Here is a 26,366-nt window from a genome sequence, read left to right on the forward strand (position 1 = left end):
TAGGTATATTATTTTACATTTCAAAAGCCTCTCTAGAAAAACGAAGCACAAAAACATAATTCAGAATGGTATAATGGGATCTAGACTGAGGATTATTTCAGGAAGGAGAGCTGGCCTATCTTTTTGCAAGGAAGTGGCCATGCAGGTTATCCAGCTAACTGAACTTAACCCTGCCCTCGACCAGGTTCAAACTTTCTGATCTGTTGCCATAGTGATTTAGAAAATTGCACGTCGGGGAACCGAAAGGTCTAGCTTAAGTAAAGTTATCCTGAAAATTATCCGGCTAACTCCGTTAACGGAACGTAAACCAAATGCGTCCACATTTTTATAGGATTCTATCACATTTTCATAACAATAGCACCCTGCGCCGTTTTCATTGAGGTTTCTTACAAATTAATGATGCTCTATGTTGTCCTTTTTATATGCCGATTATCATTAGAATCTTAAATTGTACCATATGTCCCCCTTTAGACAACATACCGGTATGTAATGCTACCAGCGCACTTTTGGTAAGATAATTAGTTGACCATTCGCGGTCGCTATACCGAGGTCGCAGTATTAGTTTACCGCTGTTCAGATCACGTCGAAGAATATAGACACATCCCAGTGACCTGCGACCTGTGCTAACACTCTTGGGAAATGCAGTGTTGTAGTTTTCAACATTTTCACCTTTTAATTTTAAACCAATGCTGCCATCTACTGACAACATAAAGTGTCTAATCGTCACCTTGAGAGCCACTTCCGTATACTAGCGTCGCCCCAAACCCATTCTAGAGATTCCCTAGCGATTGGTCACCGTGACGATAGCCAGGTACGAGGAAAAGGGCCCTGGCCTCATGATGGTGCTATTCTCATAAAACTAAAAACATGAACTACCCCTCAACAGCTCGTATTAGTTGCATGGTCAAAAGGTTGTTTGAGAATCCTGGCTGTTTGGGTATATACCCGCTGTCTGCCTTCACCAGGTAATGGCCTGCCCCCTTTCAACTCCGTGTAGACCTTTTGTAAAGCAGGAAGCTGGAGCATGTGCAGTAGATTTAGGGCTATATATATATATATATATATCTGTCCTGACTGTACAGAGCTGGCAGCGAGCTAATTCTTTACTGTAGCAAATCAACTTCTCTACAGACCCAGAATGGAATTCCCCTTTTTTAAATGAGACATCATGCATTTTCGTCTGAAGGATTCAATGAATGAATGAAGTCAATGAATCACAGAATAGTTAAGTAGTGCCAGTGTGGATAAAATGTCACACTATTGTGGGGTTTCCTTCTTCAGTTACCTCCACGCCTGCGATCCCCCCATCATCCATGGCAACCTGACCTGTGACACCATCTTCATCCAGCACAATGGACTCATCAAGATAGGATCAGGTATGGAGCAAACCAGACACCCAAAGCACGTTTTTGTAAAGGTGCAGATGGATGGGTGAACACATTAACATGGACATCTAAATGATTAGGCTGCCATGTAACTTACAAACTTTTCCAGAGAGGACATTGCATCACTGTGGATGTCACCAACTAGCCATTGTGGTCCCTGTTGTCTATTTACAGGGTTCCTACTGTAAAACCTGGAAAAGTCAGGGAATTTAGACAGTGGATCCATGATGGATATACCTTTTTTATATTGGGTATATCTCCCAGTCCTACATGGATCCATGACACTTGGGGATGGGTACCGAATTCGGTACTTTTGAGGTACCAAACCAAAACACGTCGGTACTACAGAGTATCGATTCAAGTGAGATACAAAATAACTTTTTTATTTATTTTTTTTACCTTTTTTCTTTTCATGTCAACGTTCACACGCACAATATATGCTTACCTAGGATTTGACTTGATTCAACAACAAAGCAGTCGGAGCAATGGCAAGCCGAAAACTGTCAATTGTAGTTATTTGAATTTTGGATTTTTTTTCACGACTGAGGTACCGGTAGGTAAATAACATTTCTTGAGACTAAAGTACCGAAAAAACGTACCGTTGGGTACCGGTATCTATTCACAGGTACCGGTATCGGTTCAAATGTGAAAGGTACCCATCCCTAATGACACTATCCTTTTATATTGCTGTCTTAAATACTTTTGAAGCTTCGTTCGATGGGCATGGGATTCGAATATGAAAATATTTTTTTTTTTTTTTTTTGCAAAATCAACTCTGCCTAACTACAACAAGCAATGCTGTTTGTTATTTAAGATGAGGTCGGACTCGGCACTGACAGATTTGTGTTCATTGTGCTGCTTTTATAAAGCCTCAAATGACGGCTTACAATATTTCATGAAAGCAAAGTGTTTTGTTTGTCTAAGATTTAAAAAGGTTTAAACTTTACAGCACTGACAAAGTTGAACAAAGTGCTGTACAAGTCCCACAACATAAAAAAAAAACTTAAAAAAGGAGACATTTTAATTTTTTTTATCTCGAAGCTTCGAATTAAAATCTAATCTCGGCCACAAAGCTTCGAATTCCAAAAAAATATTCGAAAGTCAGCCCTAATATTGGGTATATCACCCAGTCCTGCATGGATCCATGACAGTATCCTTTTATATTGGGTATATCTCCCAGTCCTGCATGGATCCATGACAGTATCCTTTTATATTAGGTATATCTCCCAGTTCCACATGGATCCATGACGTATCCTTTTATATTGGGTATATCTCCCAGTCCTGCATGGATCCATGACAGTATCCTTTTATATTAGGTATATCTCCCAGTTCTACTAAACATCCCAAAATGATTTAAATATCCCCTCTTTCTCTCTTCTCCCTCCTCTCTGTGCCTCCCTTCCTTTCTTCTCTCCAGTTGCTCCAGACACCATTAACAACCACGTGAAGACGTGTCGCGAGGAGCGGAGGAACTTGCACTTCTACGCCCCAGAATACGGAGGTAGGCGCTCACAAACGACCCCCATCTTAATAAAAGAAAGAACATTCTAATTGTTATCTAGTTATTTTCCCAATAGGGGCCTTCCGCAGAATGTTTGTAGTTCTCTTTCTTCCAGTATGGCTGCCTGTAACCACTGATGACCACTTTCCTGTGAACGAATGCTAATGATTCTGATCACAACTGAATCCTGTAAAACGAATGCTAATGATTCAACTATAACTGAAAGTCTCTTTCTCATCATCTCTGTCTGTAGCTGTTGCTGACGTCACCACAGCAGTAGATATCTACTCCTTTGGCATGTGTGTCTTAGAGGTGAGTGACACGAGCATAAGCCTCGTTCATCCCACAAATAGCATAAACATTTGAAAATGGTGAATAATACCAGGTGTGTGATATAGGTACAGGCATCAAATGGTCACCTTCATTGATGCCAGTCAACAAAGTCCCAACAGTTGCATGAAAAGATGAGGATGTATACTCTTGACTCTAATGCAAAACTTTTATTAAGCAACATTTCGATAGCCAAGCAATCCTTCGATGCTGTAACCCTGGCAAGGATAGCTTGGCTATCAAAATGTTTCACCTTCTCTTGTTCTATTCATGTCACGTAATTTCCCCTAAAACAACAGTTCTGTGATTATTTTGACGTCCTCTCAGCAACAGATGTGATGATGTATTAGCTGGCATGTATAGTAGTACCTTCCAAAAAAAACAAGCTCTGCGTGTGTTAGATGGCAGTGCTGGAGATCCAGGGAAATGGAGAGTCTTCCTACGTCTCCCAGGAGGCCATCAACAATGTTATCCAGTCCCTAGAAGACCCCCTGCAGAGGGTAAGACTGCCTAGTAGAGCTGTCTGTGTATACTGGAGAGAGAGAGAAGTGGTCTCTGTTAGGGATGCACCGATATGAAAATGTACCACCAATAGCGATTGTTCAACTAACACAATCGGCCGATACCGATATTTGTGGCACACAAAAAAATATACCAATTCCTCTAATAGTAACCCCGGCTTGTATTTGTTTCAACTGTAGCGGATACCAGGCTTGTATTAGGAGGAGGCATGTATAAGAGAGAGGCCTATATTTCTAATTTTCAAACGGATCATAATGAATAAATCAACATTTTGTGTCAGTTTGAACCCAGTAAAATGGACTGGGTTCATTTATTGAAACCAAGCAAGTACTGTATGAAATACGGTAGTAAACAGTGCAATTACAGGTGGTCAAAAAAAGTAAAATAAAGTAAAATAGTGCAATCACAATACTGGTATAATAATAATAATAATAATAACTTCGTTTTATACAATTCTGAGGTAGGCTTACTCTCTTGGTAAACATTAACACCATACCATTATATGGTATTTACTGCACAGCCAGGCCAGCATATAACAACAATAACTCTAATATACATGAAACCCGGCTTGTATTAGGAGGCCGGCTTATAATTGCTTAGCTCAACAGCGCACCCGGTCATTAATAGAGACCCGGTTTTTTATTGAATACCGGTTACTATTAGAGGAATTACGGTATATATATATATATTTTTTTTTATGAAACTACTGTATATTTGTATTTCTCTAAATGTTTTGATGAATTGAAAATGGAGGACCCTTATGTAAAAAAGCTGAAAGTCTTTTTCTGGTCTTCATCCTCCAGTCCACTGAGCTGTACTGTATTGTACCCATTCTGCAATCTGTTAATAAAGTTCAATCAGACAAATGTATAGAAAAGCTTTTATTATAACCATATAACAAAAAATTATAATATTGTTTATGAAAATGTTTTAGCCCTATGCTTGACTATTATTTTAGGCATGGCAACAAATAAAATAATAATAATAAAATGAATAAATAAAATATTAAATAAATAGGCTACACGTCTCTCTTTTTGTGTTACAAATTGTGCTCACCGATATGAACATAGGCCTCTTTACTTTACTTAAAAAAAAATAAACACTATCTCTCAACCAAAGCAATGCAACAGAACAATTTTGATTGGCAGTCGATTCTGCCAATTACGTCACACCGCTTGCACCCGCCTCTGCTGTTCTTACCACCAATCGGCAAGCGCCTTTTCGTTTTTTACTTCCGGGATGTCCGCCATTGATTTCCACGAGATCAACAACAAAGCAAATTACGTTAGCTCCCCGCTGGCCACGAGTGGACTACCAGCGCTCCACAGGAGTACTAAACGAGGCATAATGATTTTACTGCAACGAATGTTATAATAAAAGCTTTTCTATACATTTGTCTGATTGAAAACTTTATTAACAGATTGCAGAATGGGTACAACTCAGTACGGGCTCTCTGAGCAAAGGAAGCAACTGAGATATGAATGAGTAATGCTTGCTATGTTCGGGTAAATACGCTGATATTATTGAATGTGTAACTATATAACGACGTTAATGCCACAAAACGAATGCCTTTGTTAATCATAAGTAGTAACTTTGATGCAGTAGCGTGCGTGTGTGGGGGCGGCGTTGTGCAGGTCGAACCTTTTTTAAAGTTTGAATGTGTGGGCCAGATTGACGCGACACAAATTGATGGATATTTATCGGCTACTGCCATCGGCACATTTGAGCTTATAGGCCGATGGCAGTCAACAAGGCACTTATCGGCCGATACCCGACCGATATATCGGTGCACCCCTAGTCTCTGTGTTTACTGCATATAATGGCTTGTATACGGCTAGATATTATTGTTGATCTGGTTTCTACAGCATTCAGAGAGGTGTACGGTATGTTCAAGCATTGTTTGTAGTTTTGGAACCCTAATCCTATTTCTTACTTGTCAATGATGTTGATTGATTGAGTCTTTTCTCGTTACAATCCATGATGTTCCTCATACCAGCTATGGGCAAAGGTTATGAATAGAAATTAAATTGTACAATAATTATATATCACAATCTCCCTGTGAGAAAAATGTAACTGTTGACGACGATCTAAGATTGTCATAATGCCCACCCCTAATTGAATATATTTAAGATTATTATGGTGATATGGAGTTTCTTTCATGATGCCCAGCCCTGATGGTGTTTAAACTGTTTGTCAGGAGTTCATCCAGAAGTGTCTAGAGTGTGACCCCAACAAGAGGCCTACAGCCAGAGAGCTGCTGTTCAACCAGGCTCTGTTCGAGGTGCCCCTGCTAAAGCTACTGGCTGCACACTGTATAGTCAGCCACCAACGTGAGTCTTACACACACACACAAAAAGATAAACGCAGCACTTGACAATGTCAAAGATTTGATTGAGTTTAAAAGTTAACACTTTGAGTGCCAATGACGAGAAATCGCGTTATTTAATCGTTATTGCTTTTATTAGCTATATCAAAACATTCGGGAGGGGGAGGAAGGAAGAGTGGGGTAATGTCCAACGGACATCTTACCTGCACCTCGTACGCAGGACGAAAGGCCGCAAACACAGGTTGGTCTACTACGCTGACGAGGCCTCTCGCTGGCAGGGCCAGAAGCGGCGATGGCGGAGCCTTGCTCCAGCGCGACAACCCCCTCCTGCGGCAGATCATTATTATTATTATAGGTTATTGTATTGTATGAATGTTTATGTTTATTTTTGTAACCTTACATTGAAACGGCATTGGGAATATTGATTGGATTTAGATAAAGTCATTGAACCGTCTTATTTGTCATAGAACATTCTGGAACATTTGTGATGTCACAGTATGATGTCATGGTCAAACATTCTAGAACATTTGTGATGATGTCATAACCAAACATTCTAGAACATTTGTGATGTCACCGTATGATGACCAAACATTAGAACAGTTGTGTATCTATATATCTACCGGTATATACTCAACAATTCTCTCAGAACAGTCAGTTCTCATCTTGAACACTGCTGAGCAGTACTGAACAGATAGACTAAACAACATAGATTCAAGCCTGCATTTCTAGACCAGGGTGCCCTGTCTACCGTTTTGCTGTGGAAAGAGCCGGCAAGTTGATTTACGGCTTTCCAGTGTGGAGGAATTTTCATGTGTCGAGTCGGCTGTGATTTTGGAGACTGGGAAAATACAGTTTTCTTACCTTGTAGTAGTAACATGAATATTTAGGAAAATAGCTTTAGGACCACTTCTGTAAAGAAAGACTTCACTGCGGAAGAGAAATAAACCATTTGGATATCTTTGTTTTACACTGGAGCGGCTGTGGACATTATTTTCCTTTATCAACGAACGTACTACTCACGAGTAAGCAACTTTAACCAGTAGAGTGGATCATCGGCCCTCATATTAGTAAGGGAACTCTGTTCCAAGAGGAAAAAGGAATCTACACAAACTACTGGAGCGCTGAAAGAAGGATAACAACAAAATGTCGGAACCTAAGAAGGTTGAGATGACACAAATGGTCTATGAGGAAGATGGCCGTCATGCCATCAATAAGAGGAGAGCTAAGTTAGGTCAGCATGAATAAGATGAATCAATTAATGGATGAGGACGACAACGGTAACTTGGAAGGTGTACAGACAAGATTGGTAGAATTCAACAATCTATTTGGAGGGTTCGGTGAGCTTAATACTTCAGTCCAGGTGGTACTAAGCAAAAACATAAGCAAGACATCAGAAGAGGAGAAGAAGAAAAAATCAGGATGGATGGTTCACGCCGAAGGCTGACACATTTTTACAACTTCACAGTAAAGGCTGACACATGGATGAAAGAGGTGCATCAGCGTAGGAAGCACCAAGATGAGGTCGGGCCTGAAGACAGTGCATCCGTTGTCGTAAAAAATAAAGGGTCTCTAGAGCACCATCCACTACATTTTCCAGAGCATTATCTGCAAGCGTGCGTCTGAAAGCTGAATTAGAGATTGCGCCCCTAATGCGAAGCGCCGGTGGAGGTCCGAATGATCATCATCTTCTAGACTCCGGTGGCGAAGACATTATCACTTTATTTCCTCGAAATAGTGAGAGAGAAAACAAAGATACAATGTCAACGCAGCTCCTCTTCAATAAACTATTTTGGCAATAAACTCTAAAGTGGTGTCAGTGTGTTACAGACACTTTTTCGGTGGTGAAAATAGGGAAGGAACTGATGGTGTGGCCACGACCCCGCTTATGTAGAGGAGCGGATGTGGGTGTGGCCAGGCGGATGGGTGTGTGCATGTGTAGAAAATTATTCATTATTAGATTGGATAAAGGGATAGTTCCAATAGAGCAGAGCGTAAGCTATACGATATATAACTCCGGAATCCACATTTTACTTCTCAGGCATGTAACCCGAGCCGATCGGATTCATTGTGGACCCTCAGAACAGCGTGGAATATGTGTTTCGAGTACCTAACGTTGGATCAATAAACGCAATCGATATTTGGAATGGCGATCAGGAATTGGAATCATCTTTTTGCAGAACATCTGATGTGAGGTAAGGAATCTACGTTACTAGTCTTGGGGTAATCGAGAGTTTTTTTCACCGCGGATCACAACGTGTCCCCTATGTGTGTGTGTGCGTGCGCTGACCAGGAAATAGATAATCGATTTTTCAGCCCGCTTCTCTAGCGTGCATAAGTACACATACTATCGATAATTTAGCATTTATTTGACAACTATTCATAAATAGGCAGAGTGTTTTGTGTATTCCACTAAAGGGCGATTATCACAGAATCTTTTTCTTTTTTTCTGGAAATTTCCAAAAACTTCAGTTTTTCAAAACGGTATAAAACGGAAATGTACAGATGAAAAAAAACAATCCGTTTCGTACATGTTGACTGCAAGCAAGTCATTGATAAGCGACGGGCGTATTAGACGCATAGCTATAATATAGAATATAGAAATAGCTCCGTGAAAATCATGAAATATCGGAAAATCTGTCTAAAAAGGCTGGCATTCAAGCGATAAATCGTGCGCCCCCTGCTGGCACTCAAAGTGTTAATATATGGAAATTGATCCACTGAAACTGATTTATTAGTCACTTATCTATCGATTTCACATAATTCGGGCTGCAGATAAGCATCTGTTGGTCACAGATACTGGAACAGAGCGTACCAATCACATTCATTATTCTGGCCACAGCTCTAGTGGACTGCAGTCGGCATGCCAAATGCACCATCCCTCAACTTGAGGCGTCTGTGGTGTGGTGTTGTTATCCTCATCACTAGGAACACCTGTGTAGTGATCATGCTGTTTAATCAGCATCTTGATGCCACACCTATTCAGTATAGGGATGGGATCGAATACCTGATATGTCTTTACTCTTATTACTTGTATTATTGCACAAATGTCGCATTCTCATCCTATTGGATTCTTATTATTGTATTATGCACAATCGTTGCGGGCAAGACCCCCCGCATTTCACTGTATACTTGTATGCTGTGACAAATAAAACTCTTGACTTGACTTGACTAGTACGTTCTGTGTCTGCACAAGAGATGTCTGTAGTACGTTCCGTGTCTGCACAAGAGATATGTGTAGTATGTTCTGTGTGCACAAGAGATATGTAGTACGTTGTGTCTGCAGCTCTGCACAAGATATATCTGTAGTACATTCTGTGTCTGCACAAGAGATATGTGTAGTACGTTCTGTGTGCACAAGAGATATGTAGTACGTTGTGTCTGCACAAGATATATCTGTAGTACGTTCTGTGTCTGCACAAGAGATATGTGTAGTATGTTCTGTGTCTGCACAAGAGATATGTGTATGTTCTGTGTCTGCACAAGAGATATCTGTAGTATGTTCTGTGTCTGCACAAGAGATATGTGTAGTATGTTCTGTGTCTGCACAAGAGATGTGTAGTACGTTCTGTGTCTGCACAAGAGATATCTGTATGTTCTGTGTCTGCACAAGAGAGTACATGTGTAGTACGTTCTGCGTCTGCACAAGAGATATGTGTTGTACGTTTTGCATCGGCTTGATGTTTAGAGTTTTCTGATGCTTTGTTTGTCCAGACATGATTCCAGAGAATGCCTTGGAGGAGATCACCAAGAATATGGACCCCAACCTGGTGATTGCTGAGATGAAGGATGGACGTCAGCTCAAGTAAGACGAATCCTTTTACAACCTCCCAGCAGCTGACGTGCTAGGATCACACGCATAATAATGATCTGTGGGCAAGGCCATAATGGTTTCACCCAATTCAAAGAATAATATCAACGCTGTAGTTCAACTGCAGCACAAACACAATCTGTGGAAAGGTGGCAGTGTTTGCTGCCAGACGTTAGTGAATTACACGCCGAGTGCACTTGCAACTTGTGTTCTGGCCTGGGGGTGTTCGGGTGTGCAGTGTTCTTCAGGGGAGCATGCTTTGTCAGTAAGACGGTAAAATCGCATCAGGTCAAACAAACAAAGAATAGAGAATTGCACAATTTCACCACAACTTTAATGTGAAGTGTTTGAATCAGGCCCTGATAATCTTTAGTAGTACCGGTACTCATCTAGGGCTGAACGAATAATCGATTTTAAATCGAAATCGTGATTTTGGAATGATGCAATTAGCACCAGGAGATTGAGATACAAGATCGGTTTGGGAGAGGGAGGTAAGGGGTTTTAGATTGTGTGTTGTGAAGTTTAGACTTCAGAGAGGGAGAGTAAAGTACAGAAAAAAAGGTACCGTTGGGTACCGCCGTACCGGTATCGATTCCCAGGTAAAAAGAAACATTTTCAGGCTCTGTGTCCCGAAAAGACCCACCGCGTAGGCCAGATGCAAGCCGCATTTTACAATAAACCTCTGTGGGGCTGCTTAATTTTTTTTTTATAATCGCAATATCTGTCAGAAAAATCGCATTCGATTATTTCCCAAAATCGTGCAGCCCTATACTCATCCACTGCTATGTCTAGTCTACCTGTATTGTCAAGTATGTGCACTTGACTTATTTATTCTAATTCTTTTATTTAAAATGGATTGCATCTATCCATTTTAAAGGCCAGATGTGCTAAAAGCTTAGCTCCCCGTATTCACTCATTGTAACTCCATGTCTTCTTCAGGCTTTCTCAGTTTCCTGCGTTGGAGCTGGATAAATTCCTGGAGGATGTTCGGTAAGAAACTTCCCATGACACTCTGGTGCAGGTGACCACCATTACAGAGCTTTAATGTTGTAATGTTCACCTCATTCCTAATGGTCTTGGGACAGTTCAGAACATTTGTACATCATGGTTAAGTATCCACCAAAGACCCCAAACTCTTATTAATCATCAAAAGACTACAAATGCTTTTTTCCTTATTCATAGTAAATGGCTGCTTTTTTATATAGCGCTTTTATCCAAAGCGCTTTACAATTAGTTCCTCACATTTTACCCATTCATTCACACACCGACGGCGGAGGCAACCGTGCAAGGTGCCAACCTGCTCATCGGGAGCAATTAGGGGTTAAGTGTCTTGCTCAAGGACACATCGACACGCTGCCCGGGAGGAGCGGGAATCGAACCGGGAACCTCCGGATTGCCAGACGACTGCTTTAACGCCTGAGCCACTGTTGCCCATAGTGTTGCAGCTCCCCATTTGTTTACATGTAGATCACTGATTGGTAATTTAAGTCTACTTCATGGGTAACGTGAGGTTTCATTGATGATCTCCATGTAAGTAAAAAATAACCAGGATTTAAACCTTATCAGTGTCTGGGAGGCGTCTATTCGAAAGGCAACCGGTTCATGCTTCCGCGTTCGCGTTTTGCACTCTGATTGGCCACTGCTGTTTCTGGCGGGAATCTTTTACACCGGTGCCATCATTAACACTGAGATGGCTGGTGAGTCTCAAACAAACTCGATTTGTCCTGGATGTATCAAAATGTTCAGAACACCTCAATTTATAAGATCTGGTCTAATATTTATGCTAAAGAAAAAATGGCCACATTCATCCAAAACCTCTACATCCGTCATTGGTGTGAGTGGAGCCTGTGGCTGTGGCGCTCTAGTTTCTGCACGTGACGCCCTGGTGTAGCTCACATGATGCATTATAGGAAGAGAGAAGGACTTGGTTGGTCTCTCTTTGATAAGTCTCTCGCTGGGTTGCTACACTTTTCAATACTATATTTTGATATTTTGAAAATGTATTTTTGTTCAACATTTTCTTTGTCTTTTATTTGTCATGAGTGTTCCAGCAGGGCTCCAAGCTGCTGCACCCTGTTGTATTTCCTCTTCCTCTTCTTCTTCTTCTTTTTGGTCTCAGAAACGGCCCCACTACTTGGACAAAAAAAAGTATATCAATTGGCCAGATGGTGGTGCTATAACAATGAACTCTACATTTTGGCTTGTAAATTCTGAACCGTAAGTCTCAGAAACAAAATGTGTTTTATACAAATAGACTTTCCACCATTGATAATGTTGTACAAATCTGTTTTGTTTTCACTACTCCTATGGATTTTGAGCAGTCGTTACCGGATTTGTTACAGAGCGTCTCTCGATGGTTTGATATTCCATACAGTTTTGCTATAGCAGGCCCTCAAAGTTTGCTGTGGGCAGACAGGGCTTATATAACAAAAAATGTCATCTCCTGAACGCTTTGTGCTATAGACCACTACACTTCCGCGTTACATTGAAATCGGGGAGGAGATTGCGGGGGGTGCATATGAATGAATGTGGACGAGAGCCGTGATGCAAGTGGCTGCCGATACGGCTGTGGGGGTGCTAGAGACATGATCGAATAGACGTTTATGCGCCTCGCTCTCCTGAACACGGCGTGACCCATAACTAATCGATCAGAACTAAATCGGCAGAGAAAAAGCCCATTTTAAAGCACCTATTCCGCATGGACATGCGCAGAGTGCCCATGGAGTCTGGACGACGCGAGATGACGCTCGAATGAATGTGGACTGTTCTATCAGAGGGGGGAGCTTCGGTGGCCAATGTCCTTTCAGCCGAACAGGATAATGAAAAATGATCCCACTAAATGGCCAGACGCGTCTTATGGCGACATCTACAATTACCTCATTGAGTCTCCAGGTAGACTAATATTTATATTTAAGTGCAGCGGTCTGTAGCCACTTTCATGACCATCGAAGCTCCCCCCTCTGATGGAACAGTCCACATTCATTCGAGCGTCATCTCGCGTCGTCCAGACTCCATGGGCACTCTGCGCATGTCCATGCGGAATAGGTGCTTTAAAACGGGCTTTTTCTCTGCCGATTTAGTTCTGATCGATTAGTTATGGGTCACGCCGTGTTCAGGAGAGCGAGGCGCATAAACGTCTATTCGATCATGTCTCTAGCACCCCCACAGCCGTATCGGCAGCCACTTGCATCACGGCTCTCGTCCACATTCATTCATTTGACCCCCCCGCAATCTCCTCCCTGATTTCAGAATCCCGGAAGTGTTACGGTGGTCTATTGCAACCAAATTCAGTGGACATGTGCAGATGATGTCTTGAGTGACCATGACACATTTGGTGCCAGTTGGCCAGTAGGCGGCGCTGTAGCAGCATCATCAGTTTAAAGCCATAATGCTCCCGTGACCCTGTTTTTGTTCTGTTGAAATGTGAGAAGGCACATGACAAGCCATGTCTGGTTCACAGTGTAAGTGACCCCATCATATTTAATGTACTTATTTATTTTACATTTGAGCACAAACTCTACACATGACTTGACTGACGTAGCAATGGAGAACCACTGTCTCTACCTCCATCTCCCTCTACCCTTCCTCTCTCTGTCCGTCCCTCCCTCTCTACCTTCATCTCCCCACCTCTCTACCCTTCCCCTCTGTCCGTCCCTCTCTACCGCCATCTCCCCCTCTACCCTTCCTTTCTCTGTCCGTCCCTCTCTACCTCATCTCCCCCTCTCTACCCTTCCTTTCTCTGTCCCTCCCTCTACCTCCATCTCCCCCCTCTACCCTTCCTCTCTGTCCGTCCGTCCCTCCCTCCCCACCTCACTGTTTTCTCATCACTTCCTCCCCTCCTCCTTCCCTTAACCCCGTTTACACTCTTCCTCCCTTTCCTTTATTTCTATATCCCTGCCCCCCCCCCCTCTCTTTCTGTCCCTGTTCCTCCCTGTGAGCCCTTATGTCATTAATCTTATTTATTTTGAATTTCTTTTTTTAGTTTCTCCTGGAGACTTTGTGCCTTGATATATACTCATAGGATGGTGTCTCTCTCCCAGGAATGGAATCTATCCTCTGACGGCGTTTGGTCCACCCGTTCCTCAGCAGCCTCAGCAGGAGACTGAGAAGTGTCCCATAGTCACCCCCTCCATCAAGTCCCCCACGCCGGAACCCGCCGAGCATGAGACACGCAAGGTGTGTGTGCTGTGCGCGCGTTTGGTGTATGTTTGTCTTACTTGTGACTGGTGATGCCGTTTTGTGTTACCACAACTTGTAAGCCTTGAGGAAAAGATGGGAGACACTGTTGTTTTTCTACTTTGGGGAGTTAAAGGGCAGTTCCACAGATTGCCTTTTAGGCAATTTCCTAAAAAGTCGAAAAAGAAAAAAAACATGCGATGACATCATGGAATTGCGTCAGCTTAGAAAGTTGAAAGGGAATTTTATTTGATGGGACATTCCTGTTTCTGGACCTGTATTAAAGATCCACAAGAGTATAGAAACAAGAGGCCCATCCCTGGACAACTATGACATTCACAGTATGGCAGGAGAGGTTTTACTATGTGACATTCACAGTATGGCAGGAGAGGTTTTACTATGTGACGTTCACAGTATGGCAGGTTTTACTATGTGACATTCACAGTATGGCAGGTTTTACTATGTGACATTCACAGTATGGCAGGTTTTACTATGTGACATTCACAGTATGGCAGGTTTTACTATGTGACGTTCACAGTATGGCAGGTTTTACTATGTGACATTCACAGTATGGCAGGTTTTACTATGCGACATTCACAGTATGGCAGGTTTTACGATGTGACATTCACAGTATGGCAGGTTTTACTATGTGACATTTACAGTATGGCAGGAGAGGTTTTACTATGTGACATTCACAGTATGGCAGGTTTTACTATGTGACATTCACAGTATGGCAGGAGAGGTTTTACTATGTGACATTCACAGTATGGCAGGAGAGGTTTTACTATGTGACATAAGAGGTTCAGATGTTCTTCATTCTTGTCTTACAGGTTGTCCACATGCAATGTAACATCGAGCCAGTGGAGGAGGGAGCAAAATATCACGTATGTTTTTAGTCCACCCACCCCATCTCACACACACACACACACACACACACACACACACACACATATATTCATTACAGCACCATGAAATGATGTAGATGAAAAAATTGCAATACTTGTCGTCTTATAGGGACTGTTACCTTATCATTTAATTGACGCAACACAAGGATTCAATGTCCCCGATGACATCACTGGTGACCATATTCAAACTAATTTACTCTCAATAACGTGTCAAATTAAATCAATGTGTGCAAAATGGTTTAGAGTTTTTGGATGTGTATTATGTGCAAAATAATCTGCAAAATGTTTGGTAAAGTGCCCCGTAAATTTGGAGCACAATGTACCCCCTTTGCCAGTGAGCAAGCATGACACGGCTGGTACCTTTTTTTTAGAATCCTCAAGATCTCTAATTTCATATGATACCAGTATCTTTGTGCTCGCCCGTTAAAGCCCTCCTAAAGTATGCTAATCAGCCGGCAGGATATGGGTGATGCACACCGGTACGGATGTAACGGTGATGAGCCGTATGGGTTGGGCTTTAGTTTACACGGTCAAGACGTAATGAAACGGGGCTCAATGTTGTCTCTTCCTCCTTCCTGACAGCTGACGCTGCTGCTGAAGCTGGAGGACAAGCTGAACAGACATCTCAGCTGTGATCTAATACCAAGTAAGACCCACTCCAAAAACACTCTCACTCCCTCTCTCGCTCTTCCTCTCGCTCTTCCCCACTGATTTCACTCCCAACATTTCATATCGGTGCATCCCTAATCTTGTGGAATGTACTTTGGCTAATGTTTAAAGGTATTTCAATTAGGATTTACCCTCCTACGCTCAAGGCTGTGGGAGTGGGAGTTAAGGAATAGTCAGTTTGCCAGATCTGGTGTGGGTGTGTGCGTGTTTGTGAGTTCTATGACTTAACCCTTGTGTGTCTGATAAGGACAAAATAGTCCTTTTGAGATTCTTCTTTTTTGATAACTTTGCAGTGGTTATGTTTGTAGCCAATATACTTCATGTGGCAACGGTGTGTATTTTTTAATTATCTTGGATTTTTTTAAACTTTTAAACTGTACTTTCAATCTGGGGGGCGATTATTACAGGCTACTAGGCTAGTATATGTCAATGATTAGCAACAACACTGATTTTGATGGATTTTTTGTAATGTCAGATTGGAAAAAAATGCTCTTACCATTTAAGGGACTAAATGGTCCCCTTCAAAAATACCATCAAAATATTATATGTTGAAATAATTTTCCACTTTTTTTTTCCGTAAATCTTTTCAACTTCAGCCCTGATCATAATGTCAAGATTAAAAATGAAATACTCCCACTTTTCTGAAAAGAGTTGTTGTTAAATCTGACATTACAACAAAACAAAAAAATCCATCAAAATCTCTGTTGTTGCTAATCATTGACATATGCTAGCCTGTAATAATCGCCCCCAGAAAAAAATACTTCAAGTTTCTTTAATAGTTGTCATACAGAAGTACAGAATACTTTTATACAAAATGCTTCTTACTGTTACGCTCCAGAGACTGCAAGACAAGATAAGTATGAAATAAAATAACATAGTATAGCATGTAAATTAGAAGTAAAAAAAAAAATGAGGTCACAGTGTTCAGTATAGACATACCGGTATGTACAATGTTCGATGCAGAATAGACATAACTGAGTTACCATATAATATACTATGCAGTGTACTAATATACAATACTATATAGTGCAAGGCAGAAATGGGATGAGGTGCAATTTAGGTACAATTTACAGTAGGTGTACGAGTTGTAGTGCAAATCCTTTATCAATAAATATAAAGTGTGTTTGTGTGATCTAATGTGTGGAGAGTGGGCGCTGCAGTGTGTTGTTTAAGTGATTGTGTGCGTGTGGGTGTGTGTGCTGTGTGCATTTGATGGATGTTGCATAGTGTTTATTGTTCGTTTAGCAGCCTGATGGCCTGGGGATAGAAGCTTCTTCTGAGTCTTTCTGTGCTCGCCTTAAGACTCCGGTATCGCTTGCCTGACCGCAGCAGTTCAAAGAGGTAGTTGTTCGGGTGGCTGGAGTCCTTGATGATTCTCTTAGCCTTCCCCCTGCACCGCTTGTTGTAAATGTTCTGGAGGGTGGGAAGCCCCCCTCCAATTGTGCGTTCGGCTGAACGTGTCACTCTTTGTAGTCTGCTACGGTCTTGTGCAGTGCTATTCCCAAACCAGGAGGTGATGTTGCCAGTCAGGATGCTCTCTATTGTACATGAGTAGAAGTTCCTAAGGATCTTCTGACTGACTTGGAACTTCCTTAGGCGCCTGAGGAAGTAGAGGCGTTGTCGTGCCTTCTTCACAACACTGTCAATGTGTGTGGTCCATGTCAAGTCCTCGGATATGTGGGCTCCGAGGTACTTGAAACTGTTCACTCTCTCAACTGGTGCCCCGTCGATGCTGAGGGGGCTGTAGTCCTTGACCCCCGACCTCCTGAAGTCCACAATCATCTCTTTTGTTTTGCTGACGTTCAGGGAGAGGCAGTTCTCCTGACACCACTGTGACAGATTCTCTACCTCTTCCAGGTAGGCCCTCTCGTCGTTGGCAGAGATCAGGCCCACCACTACTGTGTCATCAGCAAATTTGATGATTGTGTTGTTGTTCCGCTGTGCCACGCAGTCATGTGTGTACAGGGAGTAGAGGAGGGGGCTCAGAACACAGCCCTGGGGGGCCCCTATGTTGAGCGTGATGGATGAGGAGGTGCAGTTGCCTGCTCTTACCACCTGGGGTCTGCCCGTCAGGAAGTCCAAGACCCACTGGCAGAGGTCATAGTTCAAGCCCAGGTCCCTGAGCTTGGTTATGAGTTTGGAGGCGACTATGGTATTTAATGCTGAGCTGTAGTCGATGAACAGCATTCTCACATAGTTCCCCTGCCTCTTGTCCAGGTGTTTGCATTTGATATATAATTTCTTTTTAACAATCATTTGTGATGCCATCACAAACACTGGCATTTAAAAGGGTTAACATTCTCAAATTAATTGAATATGTGGTGGTTATGATCAGGGCTGAAGTTGAATACAAGATTTATGGGGGGGGGGGTATATGGTAAGAGTGTAACACTTTAGTTTTCAGACACAGGGGTAAAAAGGCAGCTGTTTTATTGTCTAACTTGCCTCTCTCTATCTGACAAATCTACATTACAGTGGAAACCATAGATTGTGTGTGTGTGTCATATTCAGCTTTCACATAGAGCACTTGAACCAGGATGGGCCTCCATCCAACATTATTTTTGGCCTCAAGGGTTCCAGAGGATTTTAGATTTTGAAGCATTTAATTATTTGAGAGGGAATTCTTAAACTACTACAAGCCGACATTAGACCTAAGACACTGTTATGTACTTGTTACATTTATTAAATGATCAATGTCCAGTGCATTGACATAGCCCACTGTTACATTTACAATGCCACAATACTTGTCATCAACCCAGTTAAAAGGGTTAGGGGTGGGTGGTATGGCCTAAATTTATATTGAGTTATATTTATTTTTCTTATAATAAGAATAAATGAGCAGTACAAGACTGGGATGGTAACAATTTATTCCCAGGGATTAACCTCTTAAACCCGAGCAGTCCGGTACCGGACCGACAATGACATCATGCCATAGATCCATCTCTACAGAATGTATGAATTAATGTTGCGGTTTTTTTCAGCACTTTCTTTTGGCGCAACCTAACTTGAGTAGTCTTTTGAGAGAAGAGACCCAGGGCTTTCGATGGGCTTAAAAAATTTTAATAAATAAAAAATAAATACACTTCCCACCTCACACCAGCCCCTGTCAATCATCTGACATCTTTTTCAGGGTTTTATTTCCTCTTTATTTTCGGGATCATATCTCACGGCGGAAACAAACCTGAACGTTATTGCCATAAATTAGAATGCAGTTTCTCTACCTTTCTTTGCATTGCAATCTGATGAAAAATGGCGGAGAAATTTACATTATAAAAAAAAGTAACTGTACAACAGTAGATTTCATTCAAATTTTTTTCTGCACGCCTGGTGGTACTAAATCCACATTGAACACTGCCATTGGAAAGGAGATTTGGCCCAATCCATAGATGTGCGACTTGGCCATAATAAGGTCATTTATAGGCGTGATATTCTATATTCATATTTCAAATGTGTCCGGATGGCAGAATTCAGTACTGTATCTACAAAACCTTCTGTTTAATCATCTTCCCTTTATTAATTTGCTTAGATCTTTTGTACACTTAAGAAGGTGCTGAATGAGCTCGGTGGAAATGTCTCATGTCTGGTAAATCTTTGCATGGTGTTATTCACCGTCATAAAATAATAATACAAAAAAAAATTGCTATTCTCCTTTTGGTTCACCGTTCATTACAATTTAATTTACTAAAGCCTTGTAAAGGACACACTATTTATGACACTGGGAATACATTCCATGAGGTCCCTAGATACCAAGAACATGCAAATGGCCCTTGTAGAAGTGGAGCAATCTTCCATTTACCTACGTATGTATTTTTAGGTGGATTTTCAGAAAATATGGTTAGGGCTTAAGAGTTTAACTATGAGGTTTCTATTGGGCTCTTCCATTAGTAATCTGTATATTGTGAAAATGTTTGGTATTGAAAATATTTGTCATTGGACTTTCAGTTTGTAGGATATAATCTTTACTCGCACATGTGCTCCTCAAAAACTTTTCAGGTTCGCACATATTTATTTTAGACGCTTGCTCTGTCTAAAACCCCATTTGTTCAACTGTTTCTATAGGCACCATTTCCTTACATAGCTATTTCATTATGGAATTGTAATGTCCTTCCACCAATTATTTTTGTCATGCGGATAGTGTGGGCGAGCAACTCGCTCGACATTTCTTGCAGATAAAAGTTTTCTGCTCAATGTGTATTTTTACATTCAAATAGCCTAAAAGAAACCTTCTGACCCACCTGGTTTCATTTATTGAAGCCAGAAGAATACACCGCTGTAAATATTGCTGGAAGACGCATCAGTGTAAAGAGGCTCAATATTTGACCCCACACTTTTGTCCCCATGACCCAGACATGTTTTGTCCCTAATTATGCAATTTCATATGCGTGTGTGAGTGGGATTCCAGAGAGTGGGATTCCATAGAGAGTGGCATGTAGCCCGGAAGTCTATGAAGAGCTCCTTTGTCTTCCACACTTTCATCTGGAGAAAGTGCTCCTCGTACCACTAGTGCAGCTGCTCTGCCTCCTTCTCATCTGCAAACTGCACGGCCGTACGGCGTACGCTCATGCTGTCGGGGCCCCGCAGGTTGTTGGTGTGTAGCGAAAACGGCACTGAGGAAATCACTGTCCCGTGGAGGAGAGGAGATGTTGACAAACTGCTCCCTTTTTGAGTAGGAAGTCCAGTATCCAGAGGTTCATGTAAGGATCCACCTGGAGCTCTTGAGCAGCCTGGAGCAGTTTGACGCAGAGGATGTGGGGCTGTGTGCAGTTACCGTAAAGGCAGAGGATGTGGGGCTGTGTGCAGTTAAAGGCAGAGGATGTTGGGCTGTGTGCAGTTAAAGGCAGAGGATGTTGGGCTGTGTGCAGTTAAAGGCAGAGGATGTGAGGCTGTGTGCAGTTACCGTAAAGGCAGAGGATGTGGGGCTGTGTGCAGTTAAAGGCAGAGGATGTGGGGCTGTGTGCAGTTAAAGGCAGAGGATGTTGGGCTGTGTGCAGTTAAAGGCAGAGGATGTGGGGCTGTGTGCAGTTACCGTAAAGGCAGAGGATGTGAGGCTGTGTGCAGTTAAAGGCAGAGGATGTGGGGCTGTGTGCAGTTAAAGGCAGAGGATGTTGGGCTGTGTGCAGTTAAAGGCAGAGGATGTGGGGCTGTGTGCAGTTAAAGGCAGAGGATGTGGGTCTGTGTGCAGTTACCGTAAATGCAGAGGATGTGAGGCTGTGTGCAGTTAAAGGCAGAGGATGTGGGGCTGTGTGCAGTTAAAGGCAGAGGATGTGGGGCTGTGTGCAGTTAAAGGCAGAGGATGTTGGGCTGTGTGCAGTTAAAGGCAGAGGATGTTGGGCTGTGTGCAGTTACCGTAAAGGCAGAGGATGTGAGGCTGTGTGCAGTTAAAGGCAGAGGATGTGGGGCTGTGTGCAGTTAAAGGCAGAGGATGTGGGGCTGTGTGCAGTTAAAGGCAGAGGATGTGGGGCTGTGTGCAGTTAAAGGCAGAGGATGTGGGGCTGTGTGCAGTTACCGTAAAGGCAGAGGATGTGAGGCTGTGTGCAGTTAAAGGCAGAGGATGTGAGGCTGTGTGCAGTTAAAGGCAGAGGATGTGGGGCTGTGTGCAGTTAAAGGCAGAGGCTGTGGGGCTGTGTGCAGTTAAAGGCAGAGGCTGTGGGGCTGTGTGCAGTTAAAGGCAGAGGATGTGAGGCTGTGTGCAGTTAAAGGCAGAGGATGTGGGGCTGTGAGTGTGGAGACCCTGAGCAGACTGTTGACCACATCCTGACCATCTGCCCCCTATACAAACCACCCTCGGAAGCCAGCCTCTTTGATGTGGGACCAGAGTTAAGGGCATGGCTACAAGATACAGAGTTGGACCTCTGACGTTACACGAAAGAAGAAGAAGGTCGGTTGGTCTTGGGTATAGGTCTCATCTCGGAATGCTTCCACAGTGCAGGAATGGTGTTCCCCCAGAGAGAGAGAGCCTCACCACCTCTGTGAGGGCGATTGGCTGACCCCGCCCTCCATGACCTCACGCTGGAGTTCATTCCTCAGCCCCTCTTTTGTTTCATTGACATCCTGAGTGTAAAACCGACAATAAAAAGAGTTCAGGTCGGTATTGCTCCCTGCTCTCCTTCCTTCACTTCTGTAGTTCTCATAACTGAGGACAGGGAGGCCTTACCAGGCCTGCCTCAGATTTCCCGTTTGAAACATGGCCCTCCACCCCTGCCTTTGGCCGTGGCAATCTCCCTCTTTAGTTTGATTTGATGTTTTTTATTTTTGTGTCTTACATACAGGTGTATGCCCAGCCCATATGGGCTTACAAGACGCATAACAATAAGTATATAATAATATACTTGACCAATTATTTGACAAATGACATATAGACCAAGATGGCCACAAGAAAAAGAAAATACAATAAAACGTAATATAACAAGCTGTACGCAATGTATGTAAACAAAGAAACGAGAGGAATTCAAATACAATTATATAGGATATAGTTGTTTTGTCTCAAGTGCCATGCTTTCTCCAAAAATCCTGCAAAACTGAAGATGTCCTCCACAAAAAAACAACTCAACATACAACTCAGATTGCCAAAACAAATCTGGATTTACAATTTGATTTTTTTTTCAAATAAAGCCCTCCTCAAAGCGGTTAGTACTATTCCTTGTAGCTTCCTTTGGCCTGGGCTATGTCCCTCTGTAGTACTATTCCTTGTAGCTTCCTTTGGCCTGGGCTATGTCCCTCTGTAGTACTATTCCTTGTAGCTTCCTTTGGCCTGGGCTATGTCCCTCTGTAGTACTATTCCTTGTAGCTTCCTTTGGCCTGGGCTATGCCCCTCTGTAGTACTATTCCTTGTAGCTTCCTTTGGCCTGGGCTATGCCCCTCTGTAGTACTATTCCTTGTAGCTTCCTTTGGCCTGGGCTATGCCCCTCTGTAGTACTATTCCTTGTAGCTTCCTTTGGCCTGGGCTATGCCCCTCTGTAGTACTATTCCTTGTAGCTTCCTTTGGCCTGGGCTATGTCCCTCTGTAGTACTATTCCTTGTAGCTTCCTTTGGCCTGGGCTGTCCCTCTTTAGTACTATTCCTTGTAGCTTCCTTTGGCCTGGGCTGTCCCTCTTTAGTACTATTCCTTGTAGCTTCCTTTGGCCTGGGATATCTCCCTCTTTAGTACTATTTGTGCCACACTCTCCTCCGCTCTGTGCCCAGTAGTGAAGGCTCTGTTCTTAGCCTGAATTGCTCCTCTCAGGGGAGCTGTGAGTCATGGCTTGTTGTCTGGGTAGCACTTTGCAGGTATTAGCTTATTCTCACAGTATTAGATGTATGAAGTTACCGCTGTGACGGCTTGTTTTAGATCTGAGGGAGTGGTCTTGGGTGAAAACCTGCCAGCCCGTGCTGCCAAACAGCCCTGCAGGCTCTGGGTTGCCTCACTGGACCACACTTGACCTGTTCTGTTTCAGCTTATCTTGCTACAGCTTTTGTCTATGTGGGCAGCAGCTGGACCGCAAAATGGTCTGAGGTGGTTCCTGCAGCGATCTGTAGGCCTCTTTAATGTTGCCATAACACCAGCTGCTTCTCCCCTCTTGTGTTACATGAAACATAATGCAGGTGTTACTTACAGCCCCCCAGGATGGTATTGCGTGCACCAGGGGAGGTGGTTTCTAGCTTCATACACTGATGGACTGTCTGTCTGAGAAGCCATAATTGTATTGGCTGATGGTGGAATATAAACGGCAGTCACCTGCCCGAATTTCCGGGGTAGGTAAAATGAGCGCAAGAAAATTGGAACAGCTCCAGCTCATCGGTGCAAATGTTGTCTTTAACGGGCACAGAAGAGCATCAGTGTTCACTAATATAGAAAAAATAACTCTTGTTTTCTTGACCTTTCATGTGTCCGTGTGCGTGCATTGGTCCAAGAAATCTATTTAACTGAAGAGTGGACATCATTCCATAAGATACACGCATCCTTGTATTCTTTCAGGAATGGGATGTCCGTGAGGACAATAGTTGAGTGGTAGTTTAGTTTTGCGCCTCTTCCTCTCTGATCGCCAGTGGTACAATATCCAGGTCTATTTTTCCCTCACGTGTTGTTTGATGATGAAGAGCTGCTCCCTGCTTCCCTTCGTTTCCTCATGTGGACAGTCCATGAGCTTCCTGCTCTGTTCCCTTTTTAACTTCCTTGTTTGGATCCGTAACACTTAGTTGAACAAACAATCAAAAACGCACTACACTCTTAGTCTTGACTGTCACGGTTCGCCCACAAATCCGCTGTCCTCCTGTCCCCTTGTCCGCCTGAAAGACGAGTCTCTTCCTGCTACGTTATGGCCTCTTGCATGAGACCCAAACATAGTCCATTCCTCTCTTTTAATCACTGCAGTTGACTTGACTGTGCAAACAACACCGTTTTCAGAGAGAATTTCACTCAAATTCATTCCTATATGGGTACATTTGAAGAAACGCTGCATGATGGTTAATGTTTTTCTGGCTTGTTTCACAGCTGAGCTGAGATTGGTGACGTCTATCATATGTCTATGTGGTGACGTCTATGTAATCCTCACACATGGCAAATATTCCACACTAAACCAGCATGATAATAATGATTTGTTGGTTAGAGCTAGGGTTGCTGGTCCCCGGTTGTATAATGTAACACTATGCTAGCGATATTATTTGCAGGGCTGTGGTATGTAGCTAGCATAGCATTGCATTTAATGTGCACGCGGGGACCATCGAGGGCCTGGGTAGCCTTTTATGACCTAATTATTAGGCTATAGTCGAGGATGAGCAGATATATTTCTTTTATTTGTTCTCTAAAGGCATTCAAACTATTTTGCCCTCCAAAGGCATTCAAACTATTTTGCCAACCGTTACCATTGTTGAAGGAATATCTTGTGCTTCAGCCCCTCCACAATCTGAGCTCGGTGCTCTTAGAATAGGACAATATAGTAGAAACGGCTCTATGGGCCACTTTGCGACTGAACCCAAAGAAGATACCGGAGCACACAATTCACTTTATTATTGATAAGGTGCAAACGACTAACGTTTCCACGCAAAAATACGGCAGCTTGTATTCTTTCAAGACATAGGCATCAAAATGTAAATAGATAAATAGTATTTATCTTTCTGTGCACGCTGAAGCGTGTGTGAAGGTGTGAAGTTACCACATATTGGACTGTTAGACTAGAGGTTTGACCTATTGGTGACATCACACATTTCACTCGCTCACTCGCTCACTCACTCGCTCACACACGTATGTCAGGCATGTGAATGGTTGGTGTGTGGAGAATGCCAGGCATGTAGAGGACTCTGAGCGACAGCTGCTGTGTCAGGAACCAAACCCTTCTCATACACACACCTTGTATTACACTCCTGTGCCAACACACACATGCACACACATATATATTATACACGGATAGTGAACACAAGCTTTGAGCACATACCTATGCATACAGAAGTTTTAAATTGTTGTTGTGAAAATTATGACTAAACCCCTTTGATTATTATCCTTCTAAATATCAACTGAATCAAACCATTTCAGATATAAAATAGTTGGAAATTATATCGGCCAGCTAGTCCACAAACAAGTCGTGAAACTAGTTGCTACAATTTAGTTAATCAGCAACTGTGACCATTTTATTTATCACCTGCTAGCATGGGTTAATCTCCCATAGCAATATATTCAGTTTACACATTTTATATTCAGATTAAATTGTATTGCCTGCATTTGTCTTTCTTCTGTTACCCTGCCCATACCTGTACATATGGGGGAACAATAAAGGAATATAAATGGTGCTTTTTTTATAGTGCTCTTATCCAAAGTGCTTTACAATTTTTGGTCCTCACATTTTACCCATTCACTCACATTCACACACCGATGGCGGAGGCAACCATGCAAGGTGCCAACCTGCTCATTGGTAGCAGTTAGGGGTCGGGGATCGAACCTCTGGATTACCAGACTATTGCTCTACCTCCCGAGCCACTGACTCCCTGTCTAATATCTTATCTTATGCTTGTACCTTTTGTACTGTGTTTGATTGGGACAAGGCTAGCACACTATGCTAGTACCTTTGCACTGCACTGTACCTGATTGGGACCAGGCTAGCACACTATGCTAGTACCTTTTGTACTGTGTTTGATTGGTACCATGATAGCACACTATGCTAGTACCTTTTCACTGTGCTTGATTGGTACCATGCTAGCACACTATGCTAGTACCTTTTTGTTCTGTGCTTGCAATCAGACATGTTCAGACAAAGATGCTGTGTTCACTAAGCCAGATAACTAGATCACAAAGGCATATTATTAGAGCATTTACTAACAACGGTTAGCTAAGCTAACCGCAGCCATATTTATTGTTTATACAAACGTGCCTTACACATTCACACTTCATCATACACATATCAGCAAAAGGTCCTGATGCGGCAGATGGAGCTAATCAGTGACGAACCCCATAATGTCAAATGGAGATTCAAATACACCTTTCTCATGACATTAATGCATTATCTGGTACATCAGACTCTTGTGTTTTTACAAGTAGATAACGCACACATCAAGCTGTCTAAATATTTCCAATGATTTCCATGTGTATTGTACAAGAGCTTTGAATGCGCGTGTGTGTGTTCCTCTCACTGACGGCGTTGTCGTGTGTTTCAGATGAGAACGTCCAGGAGCTGGCAGGAGAATTGGTCCAACTGGGCTTCGTCAGCGAGGTGAGAGAACTTGTGCGAGTGTGTAAGAGACACTCAAGCTGCTGGCTGACGGTTCAATGTGAAGC

At 42.7% G+C, this 26,366-nt stretch overlaps 1 protein-coding gene across 1 annotated transcript in view; it reads left to right on the forward strand.

Moving 5' to 3' along the window:
• LOC311247646 (nuclear receptor-binding protein-like) overlaps nucleotides 1-26,366 on the forward strand; it is a 39,834-nt gene that overhangs the window by 8,558 nt on the left and 4,910 nt on the right. The window contains exons 7-17 of the mRNA XM_084337914.1: nucleotides 1,282-1,376; nucleotides 2,803-2,886; nucleotides 3,140-3,198; nucleotides 3,618-3,716; nucleotides 5,936-6,068; nucleotides 9,776-9,866; nucleotides 10,812-10,862; nucleotides 13,913-14,048; nucleotides 14,879-14,932; nucleotides 15,536-15,599; nucleotides 26,246-26,301. Coding sequence (XP_084194040.1) covers nucleotides 1,282-1,376; nucleotides 2,803-2,886; nucleotides 3,140-3,198; nucleotides 3,618-3,716; nucleotides 5,936-6,068; nucleotides 9,776-9,866; nucleotides 10,812-10,862; nucleotides 13,913-14,048; nucleotides 14,879-14,932; nucleotides 15,536-15,599; nucleotides 26,246-26,301 — 922 coding nt within the window. The remainder of the gene's footprint in view (nucleotides 1-1,281; nucleotides 1,377-2,802; nucleotides 2,887-3,139; nucleotides 3,199-3,617; nucleotides 3,717-5,935; nucleotides 6,069-9,775; nucleotides 9,867-10,811; nucleotides 10,863-13,912; nucleotides 14,049-14,878; nucleotides 14,933-15,535; nucleotides 15,600-26,245; nucleotides 26,302-26,366) is intronic.

The sequence above is a fragment of the Notolepis coatsorum genome (genome assembly GCF_963971535.1).
Source record: "Notolepis coatsorum genome assembly, chromosome: 2".
NCBI classification, from domain to species: domain Eukaryota; kingdom Metazoa; phylum Chordata; class Actinopteri; order Aulopiformes; family Paralepididae; genus Notolepis; species Notolepis coatsorum.